The sequence below is a fragment of the Giraffa tippelskirchi genome, chromosome 7 (genome assembly GCF_054371585.1).
Source record: "Giraffa tippelskirchi isolate mGirTip1 chromosome 7, T2T-mGirTip1v1.2.pri, whole genome shotgun sequence".
Lineage (NCBI taxonomy): Eukaryota > Metazoa > Chordata > Mammalia > Artiodactyla > Giraffidae > Giraffa > Giraffa tippelskirchi.
Genome location: NC_137281.1, coordinates 121,623,611 through 121,650,181, shown reverse-complemented (window position 1 = coordinate 121,650,181; position 26,571 = coordinate 121,623,611). Strand labels below are relative to the sequence as shown.

The 26,571-nt window shown below is 39.6% G+C and overlaps 1 protein-coding gene across 3 annotated transcripts in view; it reads right to left on the bottom strand.

The window, feature by feature from the left end:
* Nucleotides 1-26,571, bottom strand: part of ATP8B4 (ATPase phospholipid transporting 8B4 (putative)) — a 317,399-nt gene that overhangs the window by 157,571 nt on the left and 133,257 nt on the right. For 2 of the 3 annotated variants that reach the window (XM_081508362.1, XM_081508363.1), the window contains exons 5-6: nucleotides 25,838-25,936; nucleotides 21,252-21,313 (exon numbers count right to left, since the gene is read on the bottom strand). In XM_081508362.1, coding sequence (XP_081364488.1) covers nucleotides 21,252-21,313; nucleotides 25,838-25,936 — 161 coding nt within the window. Of the gene's footprint in view, nucleotides 1-21,251; nucleotides 21,314-23,118; nucleotides 23,248-25,837; nucleotides 25,937-26,571 lie in introns of those variants that run through there. The other variant, XM_081508365.1, reaches the window with a different exon arrangement.

Sequence of the window (26,571 nt, the reverse complement as noted above, 5' to 3'; positions counted from 1 at the left end):
AAAAGTTGGCTTAAAGCTCAACATTCAGAAAACTAAGATCATGGCATCTGGTCCCATCACTTCATGGCAAATAGATGGGGAAACAGTGGAAACAGAGGCTGACTTTATTTTTCTGGGCTCCAAAATCACTGCAGATGGTGATTGCAGCCATGAAATTAAAAGACACTTACTCCTTGGAAGGAAGGTTATGGCCAACCTAGATAGCATATTTAAAAGCAGAGACATTACTTTGTCAACAAAGGTCCATCTAGTCAAGGCTGTGGTTTTTCCAGTAGTCATGTATGGATGTGAAAGTTGGACTATAAAGAAAGCTGAGCACCGAAGAACTGATGCTTTTGAACTGTGGTGTTGGAGAAGACTCTTGAGAGTCCCTTGGATGGCAAGGAAATCCAACCAGTCCATCCTAAAGGAGATCAGTCCTGGGTGTTCATTGGAAGGACTGATGTTGAAGCTGAGACTCCAATACTTCGGCCACCTCATGCGAAGAGCTGACTCATTTGAAAAGACCCTGATGCTGGGAAAGATTGAGGGCAGGAGGAGAAGGGGATGACAGAGGATGAGATGGTTGGATGGCATCACCGACTCAATGGACATGGGTTTGGGTGGACTTCGTGAGTTGGTGATAGACAGGGAGGCCTGGTGTGCTGCGGTTCACGGGGCTGCAAAGAGTTGAACATGACTGAGTCACTGAACTGAACTGAAAATTAGTTCGACATTATCAGTACCAGATTTGAAACATCATGCCAAATTGGCATGAACAAATTTTCATGCCAGTCTAAGTACTTATGCTGTGATACTTTGCACTAATTTGCATATGCTATTATAATTTCTACCTTTTTAGCCATCTAGTATTCAAAAATGTTCTCTACTTTAAAAGGCCTACATTTAATATTGTTTTCTTATCATTCTTTGTATCTCAATTCCAGTCTTCTTTCTTCTTTATTCCTAGAAGAAGAGTGAGAAAAGAGATACAAAGAAAGGACAAATTTGGGAGTGAAGAAAAAAAGAAAACTCTGAAGTGAGTCACCAAAACACAATAAAAGGTCCTCACTTATCGTCTACACATAAGAAGGAGTGATGGCATCTCTGTGCCTTGGCACCCAAAAGAATTAAGGCCAAAGGCAAAAAAGAAAAGCAAAGGTCTTATGGAATTACTTTGTATAATGAAGTGTCAAGTGAAAATAAGAAAGCCCAACAGAAAATAGGATAGATGCTGAGCAGTACTTCTCCAAGTGGGAAGTGATATTGTAGCATGTTAGTTTCCTGAGGGGGAGCAAATAGAGGAAGCCAGGTCCTTTTTTATATTTATTCTTTTTCTTGCTCTTATAAGAAAATTAGGTTCTATTATTTTTAAAAAATAATAATAATCTATTTTTAGTACCCAAGTTTCAGAAGGAAACAGTAAGTGAAAGAAGGCAAATCTCCAGTAAAGCCATGGACCTAATAACTTTCATAGCTGTGACCCCAAAACCTATTTCTAATAAAGCAAGTGTTGGCAGAGCTAACGCCTCAAGGGGATTAAGTTTGGATGCTCCAGGCCCTGCTGATAGAGACAGTAAACAGACTATATGGTAGAGGTCAGTAACTTCCAACACATATCTAATAACTGAGTCTAGAAAGAGAAAAAAAAAAAAAAAAAACCCTCAGCTTTCCCCTTTTGGCAGAAAACTTTACTTTTCTACATTTTAAAACGATTTACAATTCATATGGTTTCCAGACCTGCTCTCCAGAAGCAAGGGCACAGTTCCCTGCCTGGGTCTCTCAGCTCTCCACATGTGACTTATCAGGCAGCCAGCCAGATGAATATTTGATTTGAAAATGAAGCCTTAAATTTAGCAGTGTGAAGGAGGAAAGTGTGCCTGAACGCAAACGTCTGGAAAAGGGCAAGGTAACCAGATGAGGCAAACTGGGTTAACAGGATTCATTAGCAGGCAATTCACAAAGTCCTGCTGGAGGGCAACATCAGATGCAACACAAGGAAACCCATCTCCACATCCTCATCCCCAGTGTTGAGAGCTGCCCAGGCTCCCACATTTTTGTTTTTCTGACATGCTGCAACCTGGGGACAGCTGAGAAGCCAACAGTAAGCATCGCTTCAAATGCTTCCTGGAGCTCTGCTAATTCAGAAATGAAGCCCAGATGAACTGAATCCTCTCCCTTTTTTTAATGTCAAACACAGTCTCAGGCACCTTAAGGTGCAGCAACCTCAGGGAGACTCCAAATAACACAAGGCATTTGGGTTAAAGATGGGTCTGAATGACCCCACAGCAGACACCATTCTCCAGTGGCGATGACAGAAGACAATCATGTGCACAGAATATGCAATATGTGGATACCCCGCTTTCCCATATTAGTTGCAGGGAAGAAGAAGGATAGGGAATACTAAAAAGATATTCTGATCTTGCCTCAAAGAGAGCTGTTTAATTTAAATTCATTTAGTTCATCCATCACATAATTATTGAGTCTCAACTCCATGCAGGACGCTGCTCAGTCAGGTGACAGAAATACAGAGACTGTCTCAGCCTCCTAACTTACAGTGACATGACAGACAAGCAGAGCAGGACAACTTCCCTCTCCCAATCTATCATGACCCCCTTCCACTGGCTTTTCCTCCATGCAACAAACATACACTTTTCCAAAAGCAAATCCTTCCACATATTCTCTCTGTTTTTAGGAAAAACACTCAAACTCTCAATGTGGTCTTCAAGGCCCTGCAGGCTCTGACTTTGGACCACTCTTCCAGCCTCGCTTCACACTGCTTTTCTCTCAGTCTTGCCCTTTGCGCTTCTGCCATTCAGTACCTCATGATCACATCCTCCTTTCCACCGCAGGGCCTTTGCACATGCTGCTCCCTCTGTCTGTAATTCTCCTTCTCATCCCATCACCCCACCCCTCATCTAACTAACTCCTAGTTGTCATAAGCTCTCAGCTTAAATTTACTACTTTTGCAAAGAACCCTTTTCTAAACTTCCTTACCTCTGTCCACTTCCCCCGCCACACATAGCCAAAAAAAACCCATTCTTCAGAATCATACTTTTCCTCAGCAGCACCCGCCTTGGCTCATAATTACACACCACTTAGCGTGACTGCAGTGGTTCTCCCTTATCTGTGGTTTTAGTTTCTGCAGTTTTAGTTACTTTGCAGTGGTTCTCCCTTATCTGTGGTTTTAGTTTCTGCAGTTTTAGTTACTTGCGGCCAGCCACAGTCTGAAAACATCAAATGCAAAATTTCAGAAATAATTCATAAGCTTTAAATCATGCACTGTTCTGAGTAACATGAAGAAATCTTGCTCTGTCCTGCTCCATCCTACCTGGGACATCAACCAGGCCTTTGTTCAGTGTATCCCACCCTTTAGTCACTTAGTAGCCACCTAGGTTATCAGATCACTGTCACAGCATTGCAGTGCTTGTGTTCAAGTAATCCTTACTTAATAATGCTTCCTAAGCATGGGAATAGTGATGCTGGCAATTCAGACATTTTCTTACTGTGCCTAGTTTTAAAACTTTATCATAATTATGTATGTATAGGAAAAAACATAGTATATATAGGGTTTGGTACTATCCATGATTTCAGGCATCCATGGGGGAGAGGGGGTGGTCCTGGATAAGGGGAGACTACTATATTTTATTGGGCTTCCCTCATAGCTCAGTCAGTAAAGAATCTCCCTGTAATTCAGGAGACCCCGGTTCAATTCCTGGATTGGGAAGATCCCCTGGAGAAGGAAATGGCAATCCACTCCAGTATTCTTACCTGGAGAATCCCATGGACAGAGGAGCCTGGCAGGCTACAGTCCATGGGGTCCAAGAGTCAGACACAACTTAGTGACTAAACCACCACCACTGTATTTTATTAAGTCCACCCTTCCCACTAGATACTGTCTTTATGGTTGCAGAGACCATGTCTATTAGGGTTCACTGAATTTCTGGTACCTAACAGTAACTGATGTAATAAGCATCAAAAATACAAATAAATCAAATGTAAGAAGACCATCATGACACTATGTGCTGTGATAGAGACAAGCAGGATTTGGGAGCGTCTGGTCAAGGCATTAACCCTGGGAACATCATGCTCTGAACTGTTTTCTGACACTTTCTGCTACACTTTCTCCCATTTGGAATACAATATTCTCATTGTTGGAAGATGCTATGGTTAAAATCCCTTTCTTCTTTCCCTAATATATTCTGTAACTTACTCTCATATCTAACTTTCCTCTCCCACCATCATCCTCTATTACTTATTACCATTATATCCATCCTTACATTTCCAGTCTCCCATTTTGTGTTAAATCTTTTTATACTGACTTCACTTCTTAAGATCTTCACCATCACAACAAAGGTGAAGAGGATCACAGAATCTTAGTCTTAAGGGCTAGAAAGGACCTTGAATATCTGACCCTGCTGCTGCTGCTGCTGCTGCTAAGTCACTTCAGTCATGTCCAACTCTGTGCGACCCCACAGATGGCAGCTCACCAGGCTCCGCCATCCCTGGGATTCTCCAGGCAAGAATGCTGGAGTGGGTTGCCATTTCCTTCTCCAGTGCATGAAAGGGAAAAGTGAAAGTGAAGTCAGTCGTGTCCGACTCTTAGCGACCCCATGGACTGTAGCCTACCAGGCTCCTCCATCCATGGGATTTTCCAGGCAAGAGTATTGGAGTGGGGTGCCATTGCCTTCTCCAGAATATCTGACCCAATGGTACTCAAACTTCAACATGCATAAGAATCCCACAAGGTGCTAACAGAGTCCTCTCCCAGACCCAGAGATCTTGATTCAGGAAGTCTGGTAAAAGCAGTCCTCAGATCTCACTGAGAGAAGCATTATATGGTCCAAAAATGCTTGTGCTGGCCCCTCAGGGGCCACCACAGAGAGTAAAATGGCAGCTGAGGACCCCAGCTGTACTTGTATATATTCTATACATTGGACTTCTATATAAGATTTCATTTGAAATGGATCTGCTGGTTGGAAAAAGTTTTTAAATCACTGATATCCACTTCCTTGTTTTATAGATGAGAAAATTGAAGTCCTTGGTCCTGAGTCACACAGCAAATTAGTGACAAAGCAGAAATAAGACATCAGCTTCCTGACACTAGACTGGTGGGCTTTACCTAATAACCACACTGCTGTGTCATTGAATACTCCTATAATGAGATGCCTATACATGACAATCACAGTCATAGATGGACCATATTTCACCAAAGCAGGTAGTTTCAAACATGAGAGAATGAATTTATGCTAATTCATCTATCTGTATTTTTCATCCAGCATGTTTTCAGGCTCCAGATGTTAGTCATCCTTATGACCTGTGCATACTCAGTCGTTCAGTCAGTCATGTCCGACTCTTTGCAAACGTATGGACTGTAGCCTGCCAGGCGCCATTGTGCATGGGATTTTCCAGTAAAGAATACTGGAATGGGTTACCATTTCCTCCTCCAGGGTATCTTCCCAACCCAGGGATCAAACCCACATCTCTTAAAGCTCCTACACTGGCAGGCAGATTCTTTACCACTTAGCCACCTAGTAAGCCCTTTACGACCTCGACACTTCCCTAATTCTCTTCTCTTCTGTCTCCCTACCCTCTCATCCCCTCCCCTCATCCAGTTAGCTCTCCAATGGATGATCTTTGTTATAAGACAATTTTTCCATGATTTATCCTGAGCAATGGTATCTCTGCTACTAGCCTCCCAAAACTTGGGTTAAGATCCTCCCATGTGTGTTCTCCAGTTCTGTGGCCATTGCTGAGTTTTCCAAATTTGCTGGCACACTGAGTGCAGCACTTTCACAGCATCGTCTTTCAGGATTTTAAATAGTTCAGTTGGAATTCCATCACCTCCACTAGCTTTGTTCATAGTAATGCTTCCTAAGGCCCACTTGATTTCACACTGTAGGATGTCTGGCAATAAGTGAGTGACCACACCATCATGATTATCCAGGTCACTAAGAACTTTTTGTACAATTCTTCTCTGTATTCTTGCCACCTCTTCTTAATATCTTCTGCTTCTGTTAGGTCCATATCATTTCTGTCCTTTATTGTGTGCATCTTTGCATGAAGTATCCCCTTGGTATCTCTAATTTTCTTGAAGAGATCTCTAGTCTTTCCCATTCTGTTATTTTTCCTCTATTTTGCTGCAATGATCACTGAGGAAGGCTTTCTTATATCTCCTTGCTATTCTTTGGAACTCTGCATTCAAATGACTATGTTTTTCCTTTTCTCCTTTGCCTTTAGCTTCTCTTCTTTTCTCAGCTATTTGTAAGGCCATCTCAGACAGCCATTTTGTCTTTTTGCATTTCTTCTTCTTGGGGATGGTCTTGATCACTGCCTCCTATACAATGTCATGAACCTCTGTGCATAGTTCTTCAGGCACTCTGTCATCAGATCTAATCCCTTGAATCTATTTCTCACTTCCACTGTATAATCGTAAGGGATCTGATTTAGGTCATACCTGAATGGTCTAGTGGTTTCCCTACTTTCTTCAATTTAAGTATGAATTTAGCAATAAGGAGTTCATGATCTGAGCCATAGTCAGCTCCCAGTCTTGTTTTTGCTGACTTTATAGAGCTTCTCCATCTTTGGCTGCAAAGAATATAATCAATCTGATTTCAGTACTGACCATCTGTTGATGTCCATGTGTAGAGTCTTCTCTTGTGTTGTTGGAAGAGGGTGTTTGACCAGTGTGTTCTCTTGGCAAAACTCTCTTAGCCTTTGACCTGCTTTGTGACAGAAGAACTATACAAAAAAGATCTTCATGACCTAGATAACCACGACAGTGTGATCACTTACCTAAAGCCAGACATCCTAGAATGCGAAGTCAAGTGGGCCTTAGGAAACATCACTATGGACAAAGCTAGTGAAAGTGATGGCATTCCAGTTGAGTTATTTCAAATCCTAAAATATGATGCTGTGAAAGTGCTGCACTCAATATGCCAGCAAATCTGGAAAACTGAGCAGTGGCCAGAGGACAGGAAAAGGTCAGTTTTCATTCCAATCCCAAAGAAAGGCAATGCCAAAGAGTGCTCAAACTACCACACAATTGCATTCATCACACAGGCTGGCAAAGTAATGCTCAAAATTCTCCAAGCCAGGCTTCAGCAGTACGTGAACTGCGAACTTCCAGATGTTCAACGTGAATTTTGAAATGTCAGAGATCAAATTTCAAACATCTGTTGGATCATTGAAAAAGCACGAGAGTTCCAGAAAAACATCTACTTCTCCTTTATTGACTATGCCAAAACATTTGACTGTGTGGATCACAACAAACTGTGGAAAATTCTGAAAGAGATGAGAATACCAGACCACCCAACCTGCCTCCTGAGAAACCTGTATGCAGGTCAAGAAGCAACAGTTAGAATTGGACATGGAACAACAAACTGGTTCTAAATCGGGAAAGGAGTACATCAAGACTGTATATTGTCACGCTGTTCGTTTAACTTATATGCAGAGTACATCATGAGAAATGCCGAGCTGGCTAAAGCACAAACTGGAATCAAGATTGCCAGGAGAAATATCAATAACCTCAGATATGCAGATGACACCACCCTTGTGACAGAAAGTGAAGAAGAACTAGAGCCTCTTGATGAAAGTGAAAGAGGAGAGTGAAAAAGTTGGCTTAAAACTCAACATTCAAAAAACTAAGATCATGACATCCAGTCCCATCACTTCATGGCAAACAGATGGGGAAACAATGGAAACGGTGAGAGACTATTTTCTTAGGCTCTAAAATCACCGCAGATGGTGACTGCGGCCATGAAATTAAAAGACACTTGCTCCTTGGAAAGAAGTTATGGCCAACCTAGACACCATAATAGAAAGCAGAGACATTACTTTGCCAACAAAGGTCCATCTAGTCAAAGATATTGCTTTTCCTGTAGTCATGTGCGTAGAAGAATTTATGCTTTTGAACTGTGGTGTTAGAGAAAACCCCTGAGAGCCTCTTGGACTGCAAGGAGATCTAACCAGTCCATCCTAAAAGAAATCAGTCCAGAATATTCATTGGAAGGACTGATGCTGAAGCTGAAACTTCAATACTTTGGCCACCTGATGTGAAGAACTGACTCACTGGAAAAGATTCTGATGCTGGGCAAGATTGAAGGCAGAAAGAGAAGGGGATGACAGAGGATGAGATGGTTGGATGGCATCACTAACTCGATGGACATGAGTTTGAGTAAGTTCCAAGAGTTAGTGATGGACAGGGAAGCCTGGCGTGCTGCAGTCCAGGAAAGAGTCTGACACAACTGAGCGACTGAACTGATACTGAACTGATCTTTGCATGAAATATTCCCTTGGTATCTCTAATTTTCTTGGTGATCTCTAATATTTTCCAATCTATTGTTTTCCTATATTACTTTGCATTGTTCACTTAAGAAGTCTTTCTTATCTCTCCTTGCTATTCTTCAGAACTCTGCATGCAGCTGGGTATGTCTTTCCTTTTCTCCTTTGTCTTTCACTTATCTTCTTGTCTCAGCTATGTGTAAGGCCTCCACAGATAACCATTTTGCCTCCTTGCATTTCCTTTTCTTTGGGATGGTTTTGGTCACCACCTCCTGTACAATGTTACAAAGCTCCGTCCATAGTTCTTCAGGCACTTTGGATGCTGCACTCAATATGCCAACAAATTTGGAAAACTCAGCAATGGCTACAGGACTGGAAAAGGTCAGTTTTCATTCCAATCCCAAAGAATTTTGGGCAATGCCAAAGAATATTCAAACTACCATACAATTGCACTCATTTCACTTGCTAACAACGTAAGGCTCAAAATCTTTCAAACTAGGCTTCAACAGTACATGAATCGAGAACTTTCAGATGTTCAAGCTGGATTTAGAAAAGGCAGAGGAACCAGAGATCAAATTGCCAACATCCGTTAGATCATTGAAAAAGCAAAAGAGTTCCAGAAAAACATCTACTTCTGCTTCATTGACTATGCTAAAGCCTTTGACTGTGTGGATCACAACAAAATGTGGAAAATTCTTAAAGAGATGGAAATACCATACCACTTTACCTGTCTCCTGAGAAACCTGTATGCAGATCAAGAAGCAATAGTTAGAACCGGACATAGAATAATGGATTGGTTCCAAATTGGAAAAGGAGTATAATAAGGCTGTCATCCTGCTTATGCAGAGCACATCAGGCGAAATGCCAGGCTGGATGATAAGCTAGAATCAAGACTGCTGGGAGAAATATCAACAACCTCAAATATGCAGATGACACCACACTAATGGCAGAAAGCAAAGAGGAACTAAAGAGCCACCTGATGAAAGTGAAAGAGAAGAGTGAAAAAGCTGGCTTAAAACTCAATATTCAAAAAACTAAGATCATAGCATCCGGCCCTATCACTTCAGGGCAAATAGATAGGGAAACAATGGAAAAAGTGGCAGATTTGACTTTCTTGGACTCCAAAATCACTACAGACTGTGATTTTAAAAGACGCTTGTTCCTTGGAAGAAAAGCTGTGAGGAACCTACACAGCATATTATGAAGCAGGGACATCACTTTGCCAACAAAGGTCTGTATAGTCAAAGCTTTGGTTTTTCCAGTAGTTGTGTATGGATGTGAGAGTTGGACCATAAACAAGGGTGAATGCCAAAGAATTGATGCTTTCAAACTGTGGTGCTGGAGAAGACTCTTGAGAGTCCCTTGGACAGCAAGGAGATCAAACCAGTCAATGCTAAAGGAAATCAACCCTGAATATTCATTGGAAGGACTGATGCTGAAGCTCAATACTTTGGCCACCCGATGCCAAGAGCTGGCTCATTGGAAAAGAAGCTGATTTTTGGAAAGATTGAGGGCAGGAGGAGAAGGGGGTGACCGAAGATGAGACGGCTGGATGGCATCACCAACTCAATGGACATGAGTTTGAGCAAATTCGGGAAATAGTGAAGGACAGGGAAGCCTGGCATGCTGCACTCCATGGAGTCACAGAGTCAGATATGACTTAGAGACTCAACAACAATGTGTATTCTCCCAGAGCACTTCATGCTTCCTTTTATCATGGCACCTATTCCTGTAAAATAATAGTCTGTTTGTCCACTTCTTCCTCTGGACTCTAGGCTCCCCAAGGGAAGGAACATGGGCTTAATAATCCCTGTATCCCTAGTGTCAGCATAGTGCCTGGTACAGATGTGTTACATAAATGTAGGTTTAATAATAGATGGGTGAGTAGTAAACATGAATTCCTGCCACTACTCTCAAAGCTCCTGTAAAATGTCTACTTCATATCTCCGATGAAGCCCAGAAGTGTGTTGACTGACACACAGAGAAAATTAGATTATCTAAATGAAACATCCCCTGTTGCCAACACAGTCTCCTTCAATCTTCACTGTAGTCCATGCATTCTCCTTCAGGAAGCCCTCTCTAATCTCAATTCCATTTCTCAGTGCTTTTTCTTCTTTACCCCTGGAACGCCCCCATACTGGGCTTAACACTGGAAATTAGTCAAGTTTAAAACCCAATACTTATTTTGAATTAATGCATACTTTTCTAAAGCTTAGAGAAAGTACACTTTTCGCATACATTCTTCATTAAAAATGCTAACAATTTCTTTCACATCTTTAAAAACTATCCTTTCCCCATCATCTGAGTCAATTCCTTCTGAAATGTTCAGAATCACAATCTCAATTACACTTCCCCTTTCTTCCTTAACATTAGGAACTAGTCCACAATGCCACTGTCAGAGTTTTTCTTTTCATGGGTTGCTGACAATATCACTCTTACAGCCTCCAAATTCCCAGATGCTTTTGAGTCTTTAATTCTAATTTAGAGATTATTATTCTTACTTCTATTCACACTGTCCTCTTTTTTTCCTACAACTGTTATAAATCTATTCCTTGCCAAAGATCAAGAGAGAATTTTTTAAATTCCTGACATGGAATAAGGAACTAGATCTTGGTTTTTGAGAATACTGTTCAAATTTAAAGGTGGTTTAATGTTCCCTGAATTACAGCTTTAAGGCCCCATTTCCACCCAGGCTCCCAAATCCTACTGAGGTTTTCTGTCACTTGGCATCGGTTTGACTGTTTAGAGACAAGAAATTTAGAAAGCTGCACATTCCTAATGAGATGAGTTGTTTTGCTCACTCACCTTACCTGTGAGTAAAAACAATGAAATGTGAGTGTATCCTGGCAATTCTAGACATAAACCTATTACATACAGTATATGTATGAATGTATTTTATTGGGGGCAGAAAATATCTTTTATTTAACTCTGCATCCCCAGCACATAGCATTCTGCCTGACAGAGAGCAGGGTTTAATAAATGCCTGAGCGAAAAGAAAAAATGAACAAATAAACAAACATAGAACCTCTGATTAAAAGCTAAAAACCAGTTAGCATTCGTTTCCTAAGTCCACTGTAACAGTGGACCACAAAGTAGGTCTTAAAACAGTATATTGTTACTCTCTCACAGTTCTACAGGCTAGAAGTCCAAAATCGAGGTATGTGCACAATGCTGCTCTCCCTACAGGCTCTAGGGAAGGATGTGTTCCATGCCTCTCCCCCAGCTCCCAATAGCCTCAGGCATCCTTGATTTGGGGCTCTATAGCTCCAATCTCTGCCTCCATCTTCACCTTATCTTTTTGTCTATCTTCTTCCCTGCTCTTCTCTTATACATTTGTGATTGGATTACCAGGATGATCTCATCTCAAGATTCTTAACTTAATTATATAGGCAAAGACCCTTTATCCAAATAAGATCATATACACAGTTTCCGGTGAATCTAGCTTTTAAATAAATAGTATGTGGAATAGAAAGAGAAAAGAAGAGGAGAAAACAAAGATACTCAGATGTAAGAGAAAAGGGAGCAATAAAATGCCTTCACAAGTTCATTGCCATTAACGCTGATCTGGATAGTGGAATCAAGAGAAACATCTATCTTTTCTTTATACTCTTTTTAAGTTGTCTTCATTTTCTATCCACAAAAGACAGATAATATATCAATATAAAATGTATGGGAGAAGTGAACACCTTGTGATTAATCTCAGAAGATCTAAAGCAAAATGCCCTTGTAGTAGAAATGTGCACAGTTAATTGACAGTAAGTAGTTAATTGACAAATGTTGTCAAAAATTTTCCTGGGTTTGGTTTAGACAAACCAGTGGACTCTGACTGAAACCAAATTTACTCACTATAATATTATGATCTTTTAGCTTTCAGATTTTATCTTAAGAAGGCTTTACATTATTAAAATTAATGTTCTGACATTTCCAAGGCCTTTGTGGTTTAGATTTATGTTTGTTTTTTCAAAAGAAATTCTAGGTCTCTCCTTATGACAACAGAGAAGTGATGCCTAAACCTATTTTTTTAAAAAAAGAGAAGCAAGTTCTAAATGTTACATAGAATGTGGTGTATTTTTAGCTTCCATTGTCATCTCAGATAAAGTGGGTAATAGCTCCAGAAGAGCCTGTTATTTTGGTGAGCAGCTGCAACAGAGTTTGTGTTCAGAGCCAAGGAAGAACCAAACTACTTTGAGTAATAAAAGGGAGATAAATATGAGAAGCCCCAGAACTGAGAGTTGGAGACTGGAGTCAGCTATACTGAGCATTGGATGGGGCAAGGAGAGATGATACAGGCCAACAGCCAAGAAAGAGAACACTAGGGAAGAAAAATGTTAAAATGTGATTTCATTGTTTGCTATGGAATTTATGCAATAAACTTCCTTGTTTATACCCCACCCGCAAAGTCTTCATTCAACTCTACATTGCTTTCTAATGCTTTCATCTACAGGAGCAGGGGGGTTCTTCAAGGAAGTTTTAAGAGGAAAAAAAGTGGCTAACATCTGGGTTATATAAACTTTAAAAAGAAATTAGGAGATGCCTCTGAAAAAAAGCCCATATGCAGAGTTTTGAAAGTGCTATAATTTCCTGTTATTTCAAGATGTATCTCATTTAGGAAAATAGTCACCATTTAGAAATTCAACACTTAAAAAATTGCATTTATTCAATATAATAATTGATTACAATGGAAAAATCATTTATAAGAACTACAACGTCACAGCTTACATACAAAAACCAGTATATTCCATCTGCAAAACTGACGTGTAGAATTACCCATGGAGTGATCAGTCTAAGAGTTAAACTAAAATGAATTTGAGGGTGAAACTATTCTTGAAACTATTCTTTTACTCTGAGTTAGCAGTGTGATCTAAAATTAAATCAATTTTAAACCATTTCCACTGAGTCCAAAAAACATTGAGACTACTCCCACTAGCTTGTTTTTTAATTCATTGTCATTTAAGCCCATAATAGTGTGTTTTATTAACATCGCTTTAAAAAAAGAAGAATCAATATTTTTCACCTCAAATTTTCCTTTCAAACGTGCAGAGCTATTCATATAGACCCTGAATAGCTGTCCCCTAGACCCAGTAGTGCCATCATAACATAAATTATCTACAATGGGCTAGAGATTTTTTAAAACACTGAAACTTAGTGCTCTGTCTTGCGTTTAACACAGAAGTTTCCACTCTGGTAGCAAACCCATGGGTCCTGATGAAGAAAAGATAACTCAGTGCAGAGTTCATCCATTCTCCTGTGAAATTAACAGAATTCCAGAACCTTGCGTGTTCCCACTCACCCAGTTACAAGCAGCACACAGACACACTAAACATGCATCAGCTTCAGATTCATTAAGTTCAATGATCTCAGTTAGTTTTTGTTTAGGAAGCTCAAGAGCAAAAAGAGTGTATTTAATAAGAAATAATAATCTGCTCTTACCCAAGACCGACATTTTGGATCATAATCCAACAAAGGATGATGACATATGTGAACTACCCCCTCCTGAGTCAGTTATTGCCAAGAATTCAACAGCAAATAATAGATCTTTTGACCACAGGTCTACATACCTCTAATCTGGCAGTACAAATACGGGAAGAGTTCCTTCCTAGCTGCCTAAAGGATCTGCTAGCCTTCTGAATCACTGCCCAAATTTCCTCAATGAACTCTGCAAACCAAAACTGATGCATATGAGTTCCACATAGCTAGTAATTGCACTATAAAACTTATATTCAAACCGTTTCAAATTATTGATGTTTGGGGATTTACATGTGTCACTAACACATTTTTTAAAGCAGAATATTCTGGAGCTTTTTTTCATGTTGTGCTATGACTAAGAAAAGATAAACTTGAAATTTGATGGTGGTGGTCTGACAGGAAACCCTTGTTTCAGGAAACTCCCATGTGTGGTAGAACTGAAATCTCCCACGCTTTGGCCAACATACCCAACCTGGTCCTGCTCACACTTAAACCCAGGATACTCTGACAAAAGTTACTATCAGTGGACTGAGTAATAATCCTTCAAGTTTCAATTACTTAATATAGGAAATAACAGGTTCAGGGTAATCATTCTAGGTGGATTTGGTAAATACATCACAAAACCCAGTCTTATGAAAAAGGGTAACTATCAATTTAGAAAGATCAAGAAACTACACTTTAAAATTAAAAACAGAGTAAATATCAAGCAGTGAGGAAATGGTTATGTGAATTATAAGATATGAATTCAACTGAATACAGTCTTTAAAAATGCAACACTTAGGGAGGCTCAACAGGGAGGTGGTACATATATAATTATGGCTGATCCGTGTTGCTGTATGGCAGAAACCAACAAAACATTGTAATGTTTCCCCAATTAAAAATAAATTTTTTAAAATGCAACCCTTAAAAATTACATACATAAAAATAATAGAAAGAGATTCGGAAAATGGTAATGACATGGTGTGAAGTAAAAACAAGAATAAAAACACACATATATACACAATTATGAAAAATCTTGAGATAGAAGAAAAAAACAGAAAGGGAATATAGGAAAATAGTAACAATAATTACCTTTGGATAGTGGAAGCACGAATGTTATTTTCTCCCTTCTCCTTTTTCCATCTCCCAAATTTCTCTTAATAAACACATGCTATTTTTATAACAGGAAAAAAATACTAAACAAAAAAAAGGAAAGGAAATTTTCTCTCCTAATATCCAATGGGAGATATCAAACTAGAAAATTTGATTAAACAAGGAGAAAATTTACTCCTACTGAATTAATACATTTGTTTTCATAATTATGCAGCATATCTAGGAATATCAGACTTGAAGAGGGAAGACAATATACTGCAGTACAGAAAGCCCTTGTCTTTCTCTATAAATACTGTTTCAAATGAAAAGTGATTGAAGAAGATTGACAGGAAGAATTCCGTGAAAGAGCTTGGGAGAGTTAAGCCACGTGTGCCAAAGCTCAGGAAAATATACAGTGGAATCTGTTACATAAAAAGTTGATGGGCAAGAGCAAACTGACATCTAGAGGAGTCAGGGAAGTGTCCCACCTGAAGGAGGGCAGGGCCAGCTTGGATTGTCCTAGTGCAGAAGCATAAGTTCAGAAGATGCTAGGTGAATAACAAATACTAAGAAAAAGTAGCGCTGACTCAATTTGTTCATAGTAACACAAACCACAATGCCAAGAGCCAGCCAAAGCAAACAGAGAATCCTGAGTTGAGAACCCAGAAGCCAGCCTCATGGCAAAGAGTTCATTTTCTTCTTTGCTGTTTTCTCATCTGTAACCAAAAGCAGCGCCACCCAACAGAAATAAAATGCCAACCACAAGTCTGGGCCACAAAGGCAATCTTAAATTTTCTGGTAGCCACATTCAAAAAAGTTTTTCAGAAGGTAAATTAATTTTAATGTTATTTTTAACCCAGTGTATACAAAATATAACTTCAAAAAGTAATTTAAAACAAATTATTAATGATATATCTTACATTCTCTTTTTTGGTACTAAGTCATTGAAATCTGGCATACACAATGTACTTAACAACGTGTCTGAATTTGAACCAGTCTCATTTCAAGTGCCCAGGAGCCCATGAGGCTAGCGGCTATCTAATTGAGTAACAGACTTCCACACTCCTTTCCTTGTCGCAAACCCATATGACTAGAAATGTTGATGAGACAGGACAAAAACTGGAAGCTGCATAAATACATGAAAGCCAAGAAACAATTCAGCGCTGAAGACAACACACGTAACAGGAAAGAAAGAAAAGATGAAAATGAGAAAAATTTAAATTTAAATTTCTGAAAGAAAAGCTAGCAGAGTAATCATTGATTGGCCATATGTTTTGACTAAAACTGTGGGTCTTACTACAAAAAAATGTAAATCAGCATTACAGAGTTATTCTTTTGTGACGCTCAGATAGTAAAGAATCCGCCTACAATGCAGGAGACCCAGGCTTGAACCCTGGGTCAGGAAGATCCCCTGCAGAAGGGAATGGCAACCCACTCTAGTATTCCTGCCTAGGGAATTCCATGGACAAAGGAGACTGGTGGGCTACAGTCCATGGCGTCACAAAACGTCAGACACAACTGAGCGAATAACATTTTCACTTTCATATAAAAAGTTATACTATCATTTTAAAAAATCAATGGAATTCTTTCCCTTGGATATCTTTCACAATTTGAGAGATACAGGCATAGAGATACAAGTGTGGGTAAAGAAATGGCCTTGCCTAGAAGTTCTTGATCGTGTCTGCATAGTAGAATCACCGTGGAAACTTAAAAAAAAAAAAACACCAAGACTCCCTTACAAGCCACTCATTTACTTGCCCTGGGCATGGGTGGGGCACAGATACAATGCACAGCCCAGGCTGAGAAGTGCTAGATGGAATGACCTCTGTGGAAACCTTCAGACTGGTTCACACAGACCCTTACCTGCCTGGGTGTTTCCATGGTGGCAACTGGCCCAGGATGTTAGCATGCCCTGAGGAACCCTCATGGGGAACACTGAGTGTCTCTTGATATGTATTTCAAGAGGCAGAGTCAACAGACGGCATTCGTAGAACGTTTACTTCCCATACATCAGACACAGCAATTTCTACAACATGGAATCATTCACTCCTGCCTAGTTTTAACACTAAAGTCACCTCAAGATTTTATCAAAGGTTAATTCAACACCTATTTCTTAAGCACTTTCACATATTATAACAAACTACAGATGCAGAAGATTGGTCCTGACTGGAAAAGAACATAAGTAACAAAATCAAAAACATGAAATTGAAAAGGAAGTTTATAAAGGGAGAATCTTGTCTCCCTAATTATTGTGTGGCTTAGGTTAATAATGTTCATTAGCTTGCCCCATGCTAAGAAGGTAGATGAGTAATGCTCCAGGCACTAAAAGTAAGGATATATATGCTTATTCACATACATATTATATTTAGATAAACTATATATATTGTCAGAGAAGGAAATGGCACCCCACTCCAGTACTCTTGCCTGGAAAATCCCATGGACGGAGGAGCCTGGAAGGCTACAGTCCACGGGGTCGCTAAGAGTCGGACATGACTGAGCGACTTCACTTTCACTTTTCCCTTTCATGCACTGGAGAAGGAAATGGCAGCCCACTCCAGTATTCTTGCCTGGAGAATCCCAGGGACGGGGGAGCCTGGTGGGCTGCCATCTATGGGGTCGCACAGAGTCGGACACGACTGAAGCGACTTAGCAGCAGCATATATATTGTGTGTGTTAGTCACTCAGTCATGTCCAACTCTTTGCGACCTCATGGACTGTAGCTTGCCAGGCTCCTCTGTCTGTGGCATTCTACAGGAAAGAATACTGGAGTGGATTGCCATTCCCTTCTCCAGGGGATCTTCCCAACCCAGGGATCAAACCTAGGTCTCCTGCATTGCAGGCAGATTCTTTACCATATGAGCCACCAGAGAAGCCCATGAAACCATATGTGTATACATATATGTAAATTAGACTTCTAATCACTCATGACATAATATATAAATGTAGGCTTTGTGGTCTGATTACACCATCTCTATTTATTTTACGTATAGTTTATATTACTAATTATATTTATATTTCTATAATTATATGCAAAGCCCTTCAGATGCAAAATAAATAGAGAAGGTGTGATCAGACCACAAAGTCTACATTTACACATGATGTCGTGAGTGGTTAGAAGTCTAATTTAGGTTCTTACTTGCCATGGAACCCTGGACAAGCCACTCCCTTTCTAGGCCTTAATCTCAGCATCTCTAAAAAGAAGCACTATCACTACACCTTGGGGTTTTATCAGAATTAAATGTGGAAGCATGGAGCCCACACATGGTAGTTGTTGATTAAGTATGTGTTGAATCTGAATGTAAATGCCCACCGTCCTCACTTCTGAGAGCAGCAGAAGGGATACCTGAAGGACAGAAGGAAAATTAATCGCCCAATATCACATAGCAATCACTTACATAGACCATGTTTTCTGACTGTGCTTTCATCACACCCCCTTCCTCTCAGGGATCTCCTCCCCAAGACTTACCATGCCTCCTCTCCCTCCAGGACAAGCTGATGATGCCTCCCTTGCCCTAGCATGAACCTCAAGTTCAAGCCTTCTGCCAGAAGCACAAAGGGAAGCCACAGGTACCTGGCAGTACCCAGACCAGCATGACACTCATCTCCAGCAACATCCAGACACCTGTGGTTCTCTATAGGCTTTTTACTTTAACCTTGCTTCATGACCCAAAGGTGCCTAAGATAGACCCCAAAACACTTTCTTAATATTTTCCGTTAACACTGCCATGGGATTAAGTATGCATTAACTACTCTTAAGTCAACTTCCCTGAAAGCAGATCCTGAGATGAGGATTCATACGCAAAGGATTCATTAGGAAAGCACTTCTGAGAGAAAATGGTTATGAAGATGAGAAGCATGTGGAAGGGGAAGAAGCCATGCAAGGGTATGACTGCAGGCAAAGTCCCACCTTCAGCCTGATCTCAACACACACTTGTGGTGCAAATTAAACCTCAGAGCTTATCCAACTCGAGGTAGGGGCACTGCTCTTTCTTACTCTTGCACCAACTGGTCATTGGTTCTAGTAGTCTGAGGGCAGTGCTCTGAAGAAAGTAGCAAGTGCAAGCCCTTTGAAGCAATGCAGACAGCAGCCCAGGGTGAGCCCAGCAACACAGTAGTGGTCTGACACTTCTTTCACAGCATCCTCTACAATCACCAGCTCCAAGGGAGGACTGAAAGCTCCCTGGGCTTTCTCAAATCTAAGCCCATTTGATTTCTCCAACTTTGCAAGTCCCAAAAAGTGAAAAGCCAGTCTTGAAAGCCAGAGTACATTCTGTGAAGACCACAACCCCAGCCACTTGTATTGGCTAGTAAAGGGACTCTGCAACATTTTACAGATAAAGCTCCTCTGGTAGATTGCCCTCTCAGCAAGAATACTGCTCAGTTTGAAAGTTCAACAGCCACTCAGCCACTGTGCTAGGCTCAAGGGACACAGACATGATCAGCAGAGACAGCCTAAAGGAGCTCACAGTAGTAGACAATCTTAAAAATACAAAATGCTGTGTGATTTTTAACCATATCATAAAGAATACTCCCTTCTCAGGACTTCCCTATGGTCCAGCGGTTAAGAATCAACCTTCCGATGGAGGGGACCCAGATTTGATCACAGGTCAGGGAACTAAGATCCGGTATGCCACAACTAAGACTCGATGCAGCCAAAAATAAATAAATAAATAAATAAATATTCTGAAAAAAAGAACACTCCATTCTGGATGTGTGCTTCTACCTTCAACTGTACAGAATCAGCAACGGTTCTTTTCAAAATGTCACACATATCAAATTACAAAGAGATGCTACCTCAAAAGGAATTGACAAAAAGCTAAATGAAAGCACAAGTAAGACCAGTGCTACTTCTAAAAATCATGACAAAGATTATTGTGTGGGACACATATAACCATCAAGTCTCTGAATATCTAAATTACTGGATTACTCCCATGGCCTCCAGGTAGAGGCCTCAAGATCTTTCACTGCCCAAATACGGTCACAAAATTTAACTGGTAATTTGAGATTCATTAAAAGATATACTGAAGCTTTTAGTTCATATTCATCATATAATTGCACATATTTTTAACATATTCCATATGAGATGATAATTCAAAGTAATGAGACTGATTATCAAATATTCTTTGGGGAATTAGTCAGATCATATTGTCAGATCTAATTCCCAGTCAGAACTGCAAGGCTTGAGAAATTCAAGATAGGCAACAGTCCAACTCAAAGTCATACACTACATCAGCTTACAAAGAGTCAACACCACAAAAGTACTCAGGGTCAGGACTAAACTCAAGTCTCTCTGAGTGCGAAACCCAGGCTTTTAAACACCACGCTATAGTGACTACAATTCAAAACCTGCTGACACTGGAAACGAACCACATGGTTCCAAGCATCTTTATGACTTATCCATGTCACACCAGGATCACATTCTCAGAGGCTCTGTTTCTATAACTGTGGTTTTAGATTAAGATCACTTTTCTTCACTGTGCATTTAACACCATTTTCTAAAATAATCTAATAAAGGAAAACTATATGTATTCATTGCACTGTAAATAATCAGTCAATATTTTACTTATAGAAAGAGATTAATTACTTTAATCCTACCAGTTATTGTCTAAGCTACCTAGCCCTTCCTGATGTCCATTTCTTGGAATTTTTCCATCTCATGTGATTAATTCATTTTATGATATTCCCTCTAAAAACTACATTCTTCACAGTATCCAAATGCTTCAAAATCATTAGCAGACATGACTGATTGCCAGACTGAAGTACAATGTTACAAATTTACTTTGCCATATGTTATTATTAGGAAAAAAGGGACAAAGAAAGAGACTAAGAAACAATTAAATGAAGGGTTAAAATTTACCTTTTTGTAAGTTTTCTGGAGGCGTTTTTGCTATTGTTTGTGTGTAAATACACATTTCAAGCCATTTCAGGGTCAAGAACCATTCCCGTATATATTTTTTTTTATTGATGGATGAATTTTACAGCAATTAAACATCTGTGTTATGGTGGATAATCCATCCTAAACTCAACTATCAAGTTGCTACAAAGCTCTTATCACTATACTTTATATGTGTTGAAGTCTCTCCAGCAATATTCCCAGAAATTACCAAATCAAATCATTCAAATACTTACTAAACATCTACTACATAAAAGACATCATATGTGTGCCAGTTCCAAATAGTGTTAGATCTAGAAATGAAAAAGTAACTATAGCATGTCTGTATTCCACAAAGGAAACTCTGAAGGAATTTATTTGAAGTAGAAGTTGAGCGGATAGCACAAGCATTTGCTGACATAAAAGAGAGCCATGAAGATACAAAGGACTTACACTGCAATTTTTAACAAGTTAAAAGGGGGAAGAAACATATATTTAACTAAAAGAGAAAGTCACCAATGGTCAAGACCTGTCTGATGACCAGAAATCTTAAAAGTAACTTAAAGAATGTATTTCTTACTTGCTGTCGATGAGCACTTCAGATTGTCGATTATTCACCTGATTATCACTCTTGTGGCGAAACTGAAAATCAAAGCGTTTGTGAAAAGATATATTAAATCAGTGCTCTGTGGTGACCTAAATGGGAAAGAAATCCTAAAAAGAAGGGCTGTATGTATACATATGTACAGATAATTCACTATGCTGTAGAGCAAAAACTAACACAACATTGTAAAGCAAATATACTCCAATAAAAATTTTTTAAAACATATTAAATCATACTTTGTCAGCCCAAATAGTGACACTGAAAATACTCTGAGTTCATCTGTTTAGAAAACAACATCATCAGTCTAAAATGAGCATGACTTATGCTTACCTTGGCCCCAGCTCCATGTGTTCTAAACTAAGACCCTTCTCACTAAATCTCATTCTGGGTGTCACCAATGGAATAAGTCTGGCCACATGCTCTTCCAATTCCTCCACATTTTTAGCTGTCTTCTAAGAAGACAATGTGCCCTTTACTCTGTCACATAGTTCCAGAGAAAACCATACATGAATTCTGATGTCTTCAACAAGGAATGGGGGCTTCCATTTTTCTCACATATGTGCTCAATACTTTACTGAACATCATCCATTCTGTTTTATGGATTTCTTTGAAGTCAAGCAATTACTTGTAACAACATGTATTCTTATTCTCCAGAAATTCTAATTGTTAACAGTGATCTTATGAAATACTGAACATTTAAAACAAAATCAAAATACAATACTGAACCACATTTGGTGTGGATTTATGTTTTTATGCCCAAGTGATCCTATTTCTTATACTTTATTTCAGTAATGTAAATATCTTTTATTGCTTAGAAGAATCCACACATTATGAGCCTTCTACTAAACTAGTAAATGAACAGCCATTCAGATAGGAACAGGCTAAAGTAGAGATAAAATGTTATTTCAATTGAGTAGGCTAGATGAAGAGGAGGTTGTATCAGGAGATAATAAATTTTGATTTCATAGATTTTAATCATCAGGATTATCACTTTTTCCTTAAAAAAAAAACCTAACATTGTATTAATATCACAGTATACAAATTGCTTCAATCAGCCCTTCCCCTTTTCAACATCCTTACCAAATCCATCCCATTCTTTATGTTATGCTGTGCTCAGTGCATACAGTCACACTGATTGCCATGTATAAGTAAATGAATATTACTAAGGAAAAAAGATACCTAGCATTTGTTAACAGGAGAAGAGTTTTATAGCACTGGTAGAAGAGTAAATTAAGTCAACCCATCATTGGCATGCAAACTTCTCTCCAGCAATAAGAATGGAAACATTATTCTGTCAGAATATGTAATTTGAAAGGGGTGGATGTTCTGTTTTTCCCTCCATACCTACACCTCATCCTTCTACACTCTGCCCTGTGCCAGGGGATGCTGATCTATTTAATCCTTGCCTTTTGGCTACTGATTGGGCTTGGGTGTTATTGACAGAAAATCACGGGGTCAGAGGAGAGTAAAACGGGGGTATGTATCCCTGGTTTCTTCTGAACGGGATCAGCAGTGGGTGCTTCTTCTATAGATAGCCCTCAACTACAGCTCCAGGTCTGGCAACTGCCTTCTCCCTTTGCCCCTTTAGGCCTAGAAGTAGTACTGCCACCTTCGTTGCTACCCTACATGCTTTTCTTCACTCACAACCCCTTTAATAGTCCCTTCATTATTAATCTTTCTCCAGTCTTCCCCCATTCCACAGTGACATCTGTTTCCTGCCAAGACCCTAACTGATAAAGATAATCTGTTGTTAAACTAGACATATTATCATAAAAAGATATCCAAGCATTCACTATAGAAGAGACAAAAAGAGACTTAATATTTAGACACTTCTATATCAAACCTGAACAAGCTGCCCAGGTGGCGCTAGTAGTAAAGAGCCCGCCTGCCAAGTAGGAGACATAAGGGATGCAGGTTTCAACCCTGGGTCAGTAGATTCCCTAGAGGGGCATGGCAACCCACTCCAGTATTCTTGTCTGGAAAATCCCATGGACAGAGGAGCCTGGTGTGCTACAATGCATGGGGCTGCAAAGAGTCAGACATGATTGAAGCAGATGAGCACATAAATTGACTAGCTTGCTGGCATCACAGAAAATCACAATGGAATTCACTGCCTTAAAGCTGAGCAGCCTACTCTCCGGGCCTCAGGATGCTCAGGCTTTTCCAAGGGATCTTGCCATTGACATAGATGGAGCCTGTGAGGACTAGAAACAATTATCACAGGTTCAGAAGATAAAAAAACCGATAACTCAATGCCATATAGAGAGCAATTGAGGCTAGAGCATATGCAGTCATCTGGGGTGAGAATAGAAATCATCTGGATTTAGAATGCTTGGTTTTCCCAAAACTGTTTTAAATCTGAATTTGAATGACATCCTTTAGATTATGGAGATTTCAAAACTCTCTATCATCTTATATCTTAATTATTTACATTAGTTGCTTGACCTTTGAAATTACCTGATTTTGTAATCTCATCCAAAGATGGGCTCAATAGAGGACAGAAATGGTATGGACCTAACAAAAGCAGAAGATATTAACAAGAGGTGGCAAGAATACACAAAAGAACTACACAAAAAAGATCTTCATGACCCAGATAACCGTGATGGTGTGATCACTCACCTAGAGAAAGACATCCTGGAATGTGAAGTCAAGTGGGCCTTAGAAAGCATCACTACGAACAAAGCTACTGGAGGTGATGGAATTCCAGTTGAGCTATTTCAAATCCTGAAAGATGATGCTGTGAAAGTGCCGCACTCAATATGCCAGCAAATTTGGAAAACTCAGCAGTGGCCACAGGACTGGAAAAGGTCAGTTTTCATTCCAATCCCACAGAAAGGCAATGCCAAAGAAAGCTCAAACTACCGCATAATTGCACTCATCTCACATGCTAGTAAAGTAATGCTCAAAATTCTCCAAGCTAGGCTTCAGCAATATGTGAACTGTGAGCTTCCAGATGTTCAAGTTGATTTTAGAAAAGGCAGAGGAACGAGAAACCAAATCGCCAACGTGCGCTGGATGATCGAAAAAGCAAGAGAGTTCCAGAAAAACATCTATTTCTGCTTTATTGACTATGCCAAAGCCTTTGACTGTGTGGATCACAATAAACTGTGGAAAATTCTGAAAGAGATGGGAATACCAGACCACCTGACCTGCCTCTTGAGAAACCTGTATGCAGGTCAGGAAGCAACAGTTAGAACTGGACATGGAACAACAGACTGGTTCCAAATAGGAAAAGGAGTATGGCAAGGCTGTATATTGTCACCCTGCTTATTTAACTTATATGCAGAGTACATCATGAGAAACGCTGGGCTGGAGGAAGCACAAGCTGGAACCAAGATTTCTGGAAGAAATATTGATAACTTCAGATATGCAGATGACACCACCCTTATGGCAGAAAGTGAAGAAGAACTAAAGAGCCTCTTGATGAAAGTGAAAGAGGAGAGTGAAAAAGTTGGCTTAAAGCTCAACGTTCAGAAAACTAAGATCATGGCATCTAGTCCCGTCACTTCATGGGAAACAGATGGGGAAACAGTGGCTAACTTATTTTTTGGGGGGGGGGCTCCAAAAACACTGCAGGTGGTGATTGCAGCCATGAAATTAAAAGACGCTTACTCCTTGGAAGGAAAGTTATGACCAACCTAGACAGCATATTAAAAAGCAGAGACATTACTTTGTCAACAAATGTCCGTCTAGTCAAGGCTATGGTTTTTCCAGTAGTCATGTATGGATGTAAGAGTTGGACTATAAAGAAAGCTGAGCACAGAAGAATGGATGCTTTTGAACTGTGGTGTTGTAGAAGACTCTTGAGAGTCCCTTGGACTACAAGGAGATCCAACCAGTCCATCCTAAAGGAGATCAGTCCTGGGTGTTCATTGGAAGGACTGATGTTGAAGCTGAAACTCCAATACTTTGGCCACCTCATGCGAAGAGCTGACTCATTTGAAAAGACCCTGATGCTGGGAAAGACTGAAGGCCGGAGGAGAAGGGGATGACAGAGGATGAGATGGTTGGATGGCATCACCGATTCAATGGACATCAGTTTGGGTAAACTCCAGAAGTTGGTGATGGACAGGGAGGCCTGGCGTGCTGCGGTTCATGGGGTGGCAAAGAGTTGGACACAAATGAGCAACTGAACTGAACTGGTGTGATGAGCAGAGGATGTGAGAATGCCTAATATCTACCAGTTCCTAAAACTTAGACAAAGACTTGAGATACAGGATAATAATACTTTACTGAATGGAAACAGGTTTGTCTATCAATTCTGATCTTACCACTAATTAGTTGTATGTTCATTAGGAAATCTTTAGTTCTTTACAGGTGAGAGTGTCTTCAAATAGAAAATGAGGGAGTGAGTCTACCTACTGAAGTCCCCTTGCTATTACCATAAACAGGCTATGGCTCTATGACCTCTATATTAACCATCAAATAGCCATAAAGCTCCTTATGGTAAATATTTGCCAAAATAACTTCATTCAAAAATTTCAAATGGATCTCTATTTTCTACTTCTGAGAGGTCACAACTGAAACTGAGACCGCAGGAATGCTCAAAAGCAAATACTTACATAGTCATCTGTGGCATCTTTGACAGCTGTCATAGTTACCACTAGGACCAAGGGTACAATGGTGGTAAACCAAGTCAAGGAGGAAATTTCCGGAATCAGCTGAAACAAATATTTCAAGTAGTTTAGTGCTTTTAAGTTTTGTAAATATAGCTTTCAAGTTTTGTCATTCAACTTTATAAGACAACAGAAATTAATGAAATGATATTCAGTTATTTGTACAAATCTAGAACATTCGATAATTTAAGTGCACTCATATATAAGACACATAGAATAAAAGCATCACTGAAACAATTTTCAGACTACCTGGCAAAAATTAAATTTTTATAGGAAGTTGAGAAGAAAGCTTCTTGAAGTCTTTCGCAAATGGTAATCTTTCCCCAGGATGATAAATGTCACCTATCTTTTCTCAGCTTCTCAATTCAACTTTTCACAGTTTTATCAGCTCCTTACCAATTCTCAAAGAGAGAATCTTTGAGCACCTACCTTGCACCAGACACAATCCCAAATACATTTTATATATGGTATCACTTGATCCTCAGAGAAGTTTATCAAGTTAGATTCTGTACAAGAGGTGTTTTGCACAAATCTAGAGTGTTTATATTCCATATAAATAGTGCACAGCACAGAATACACTGTGAATGACAGCCACGAGTCAGGAAATGCCATAACCATTTTCCTGGGATACCATTTTCGTATTTTATTAAAAAAAAGTATCAGAGAAGTCAAACTGATTT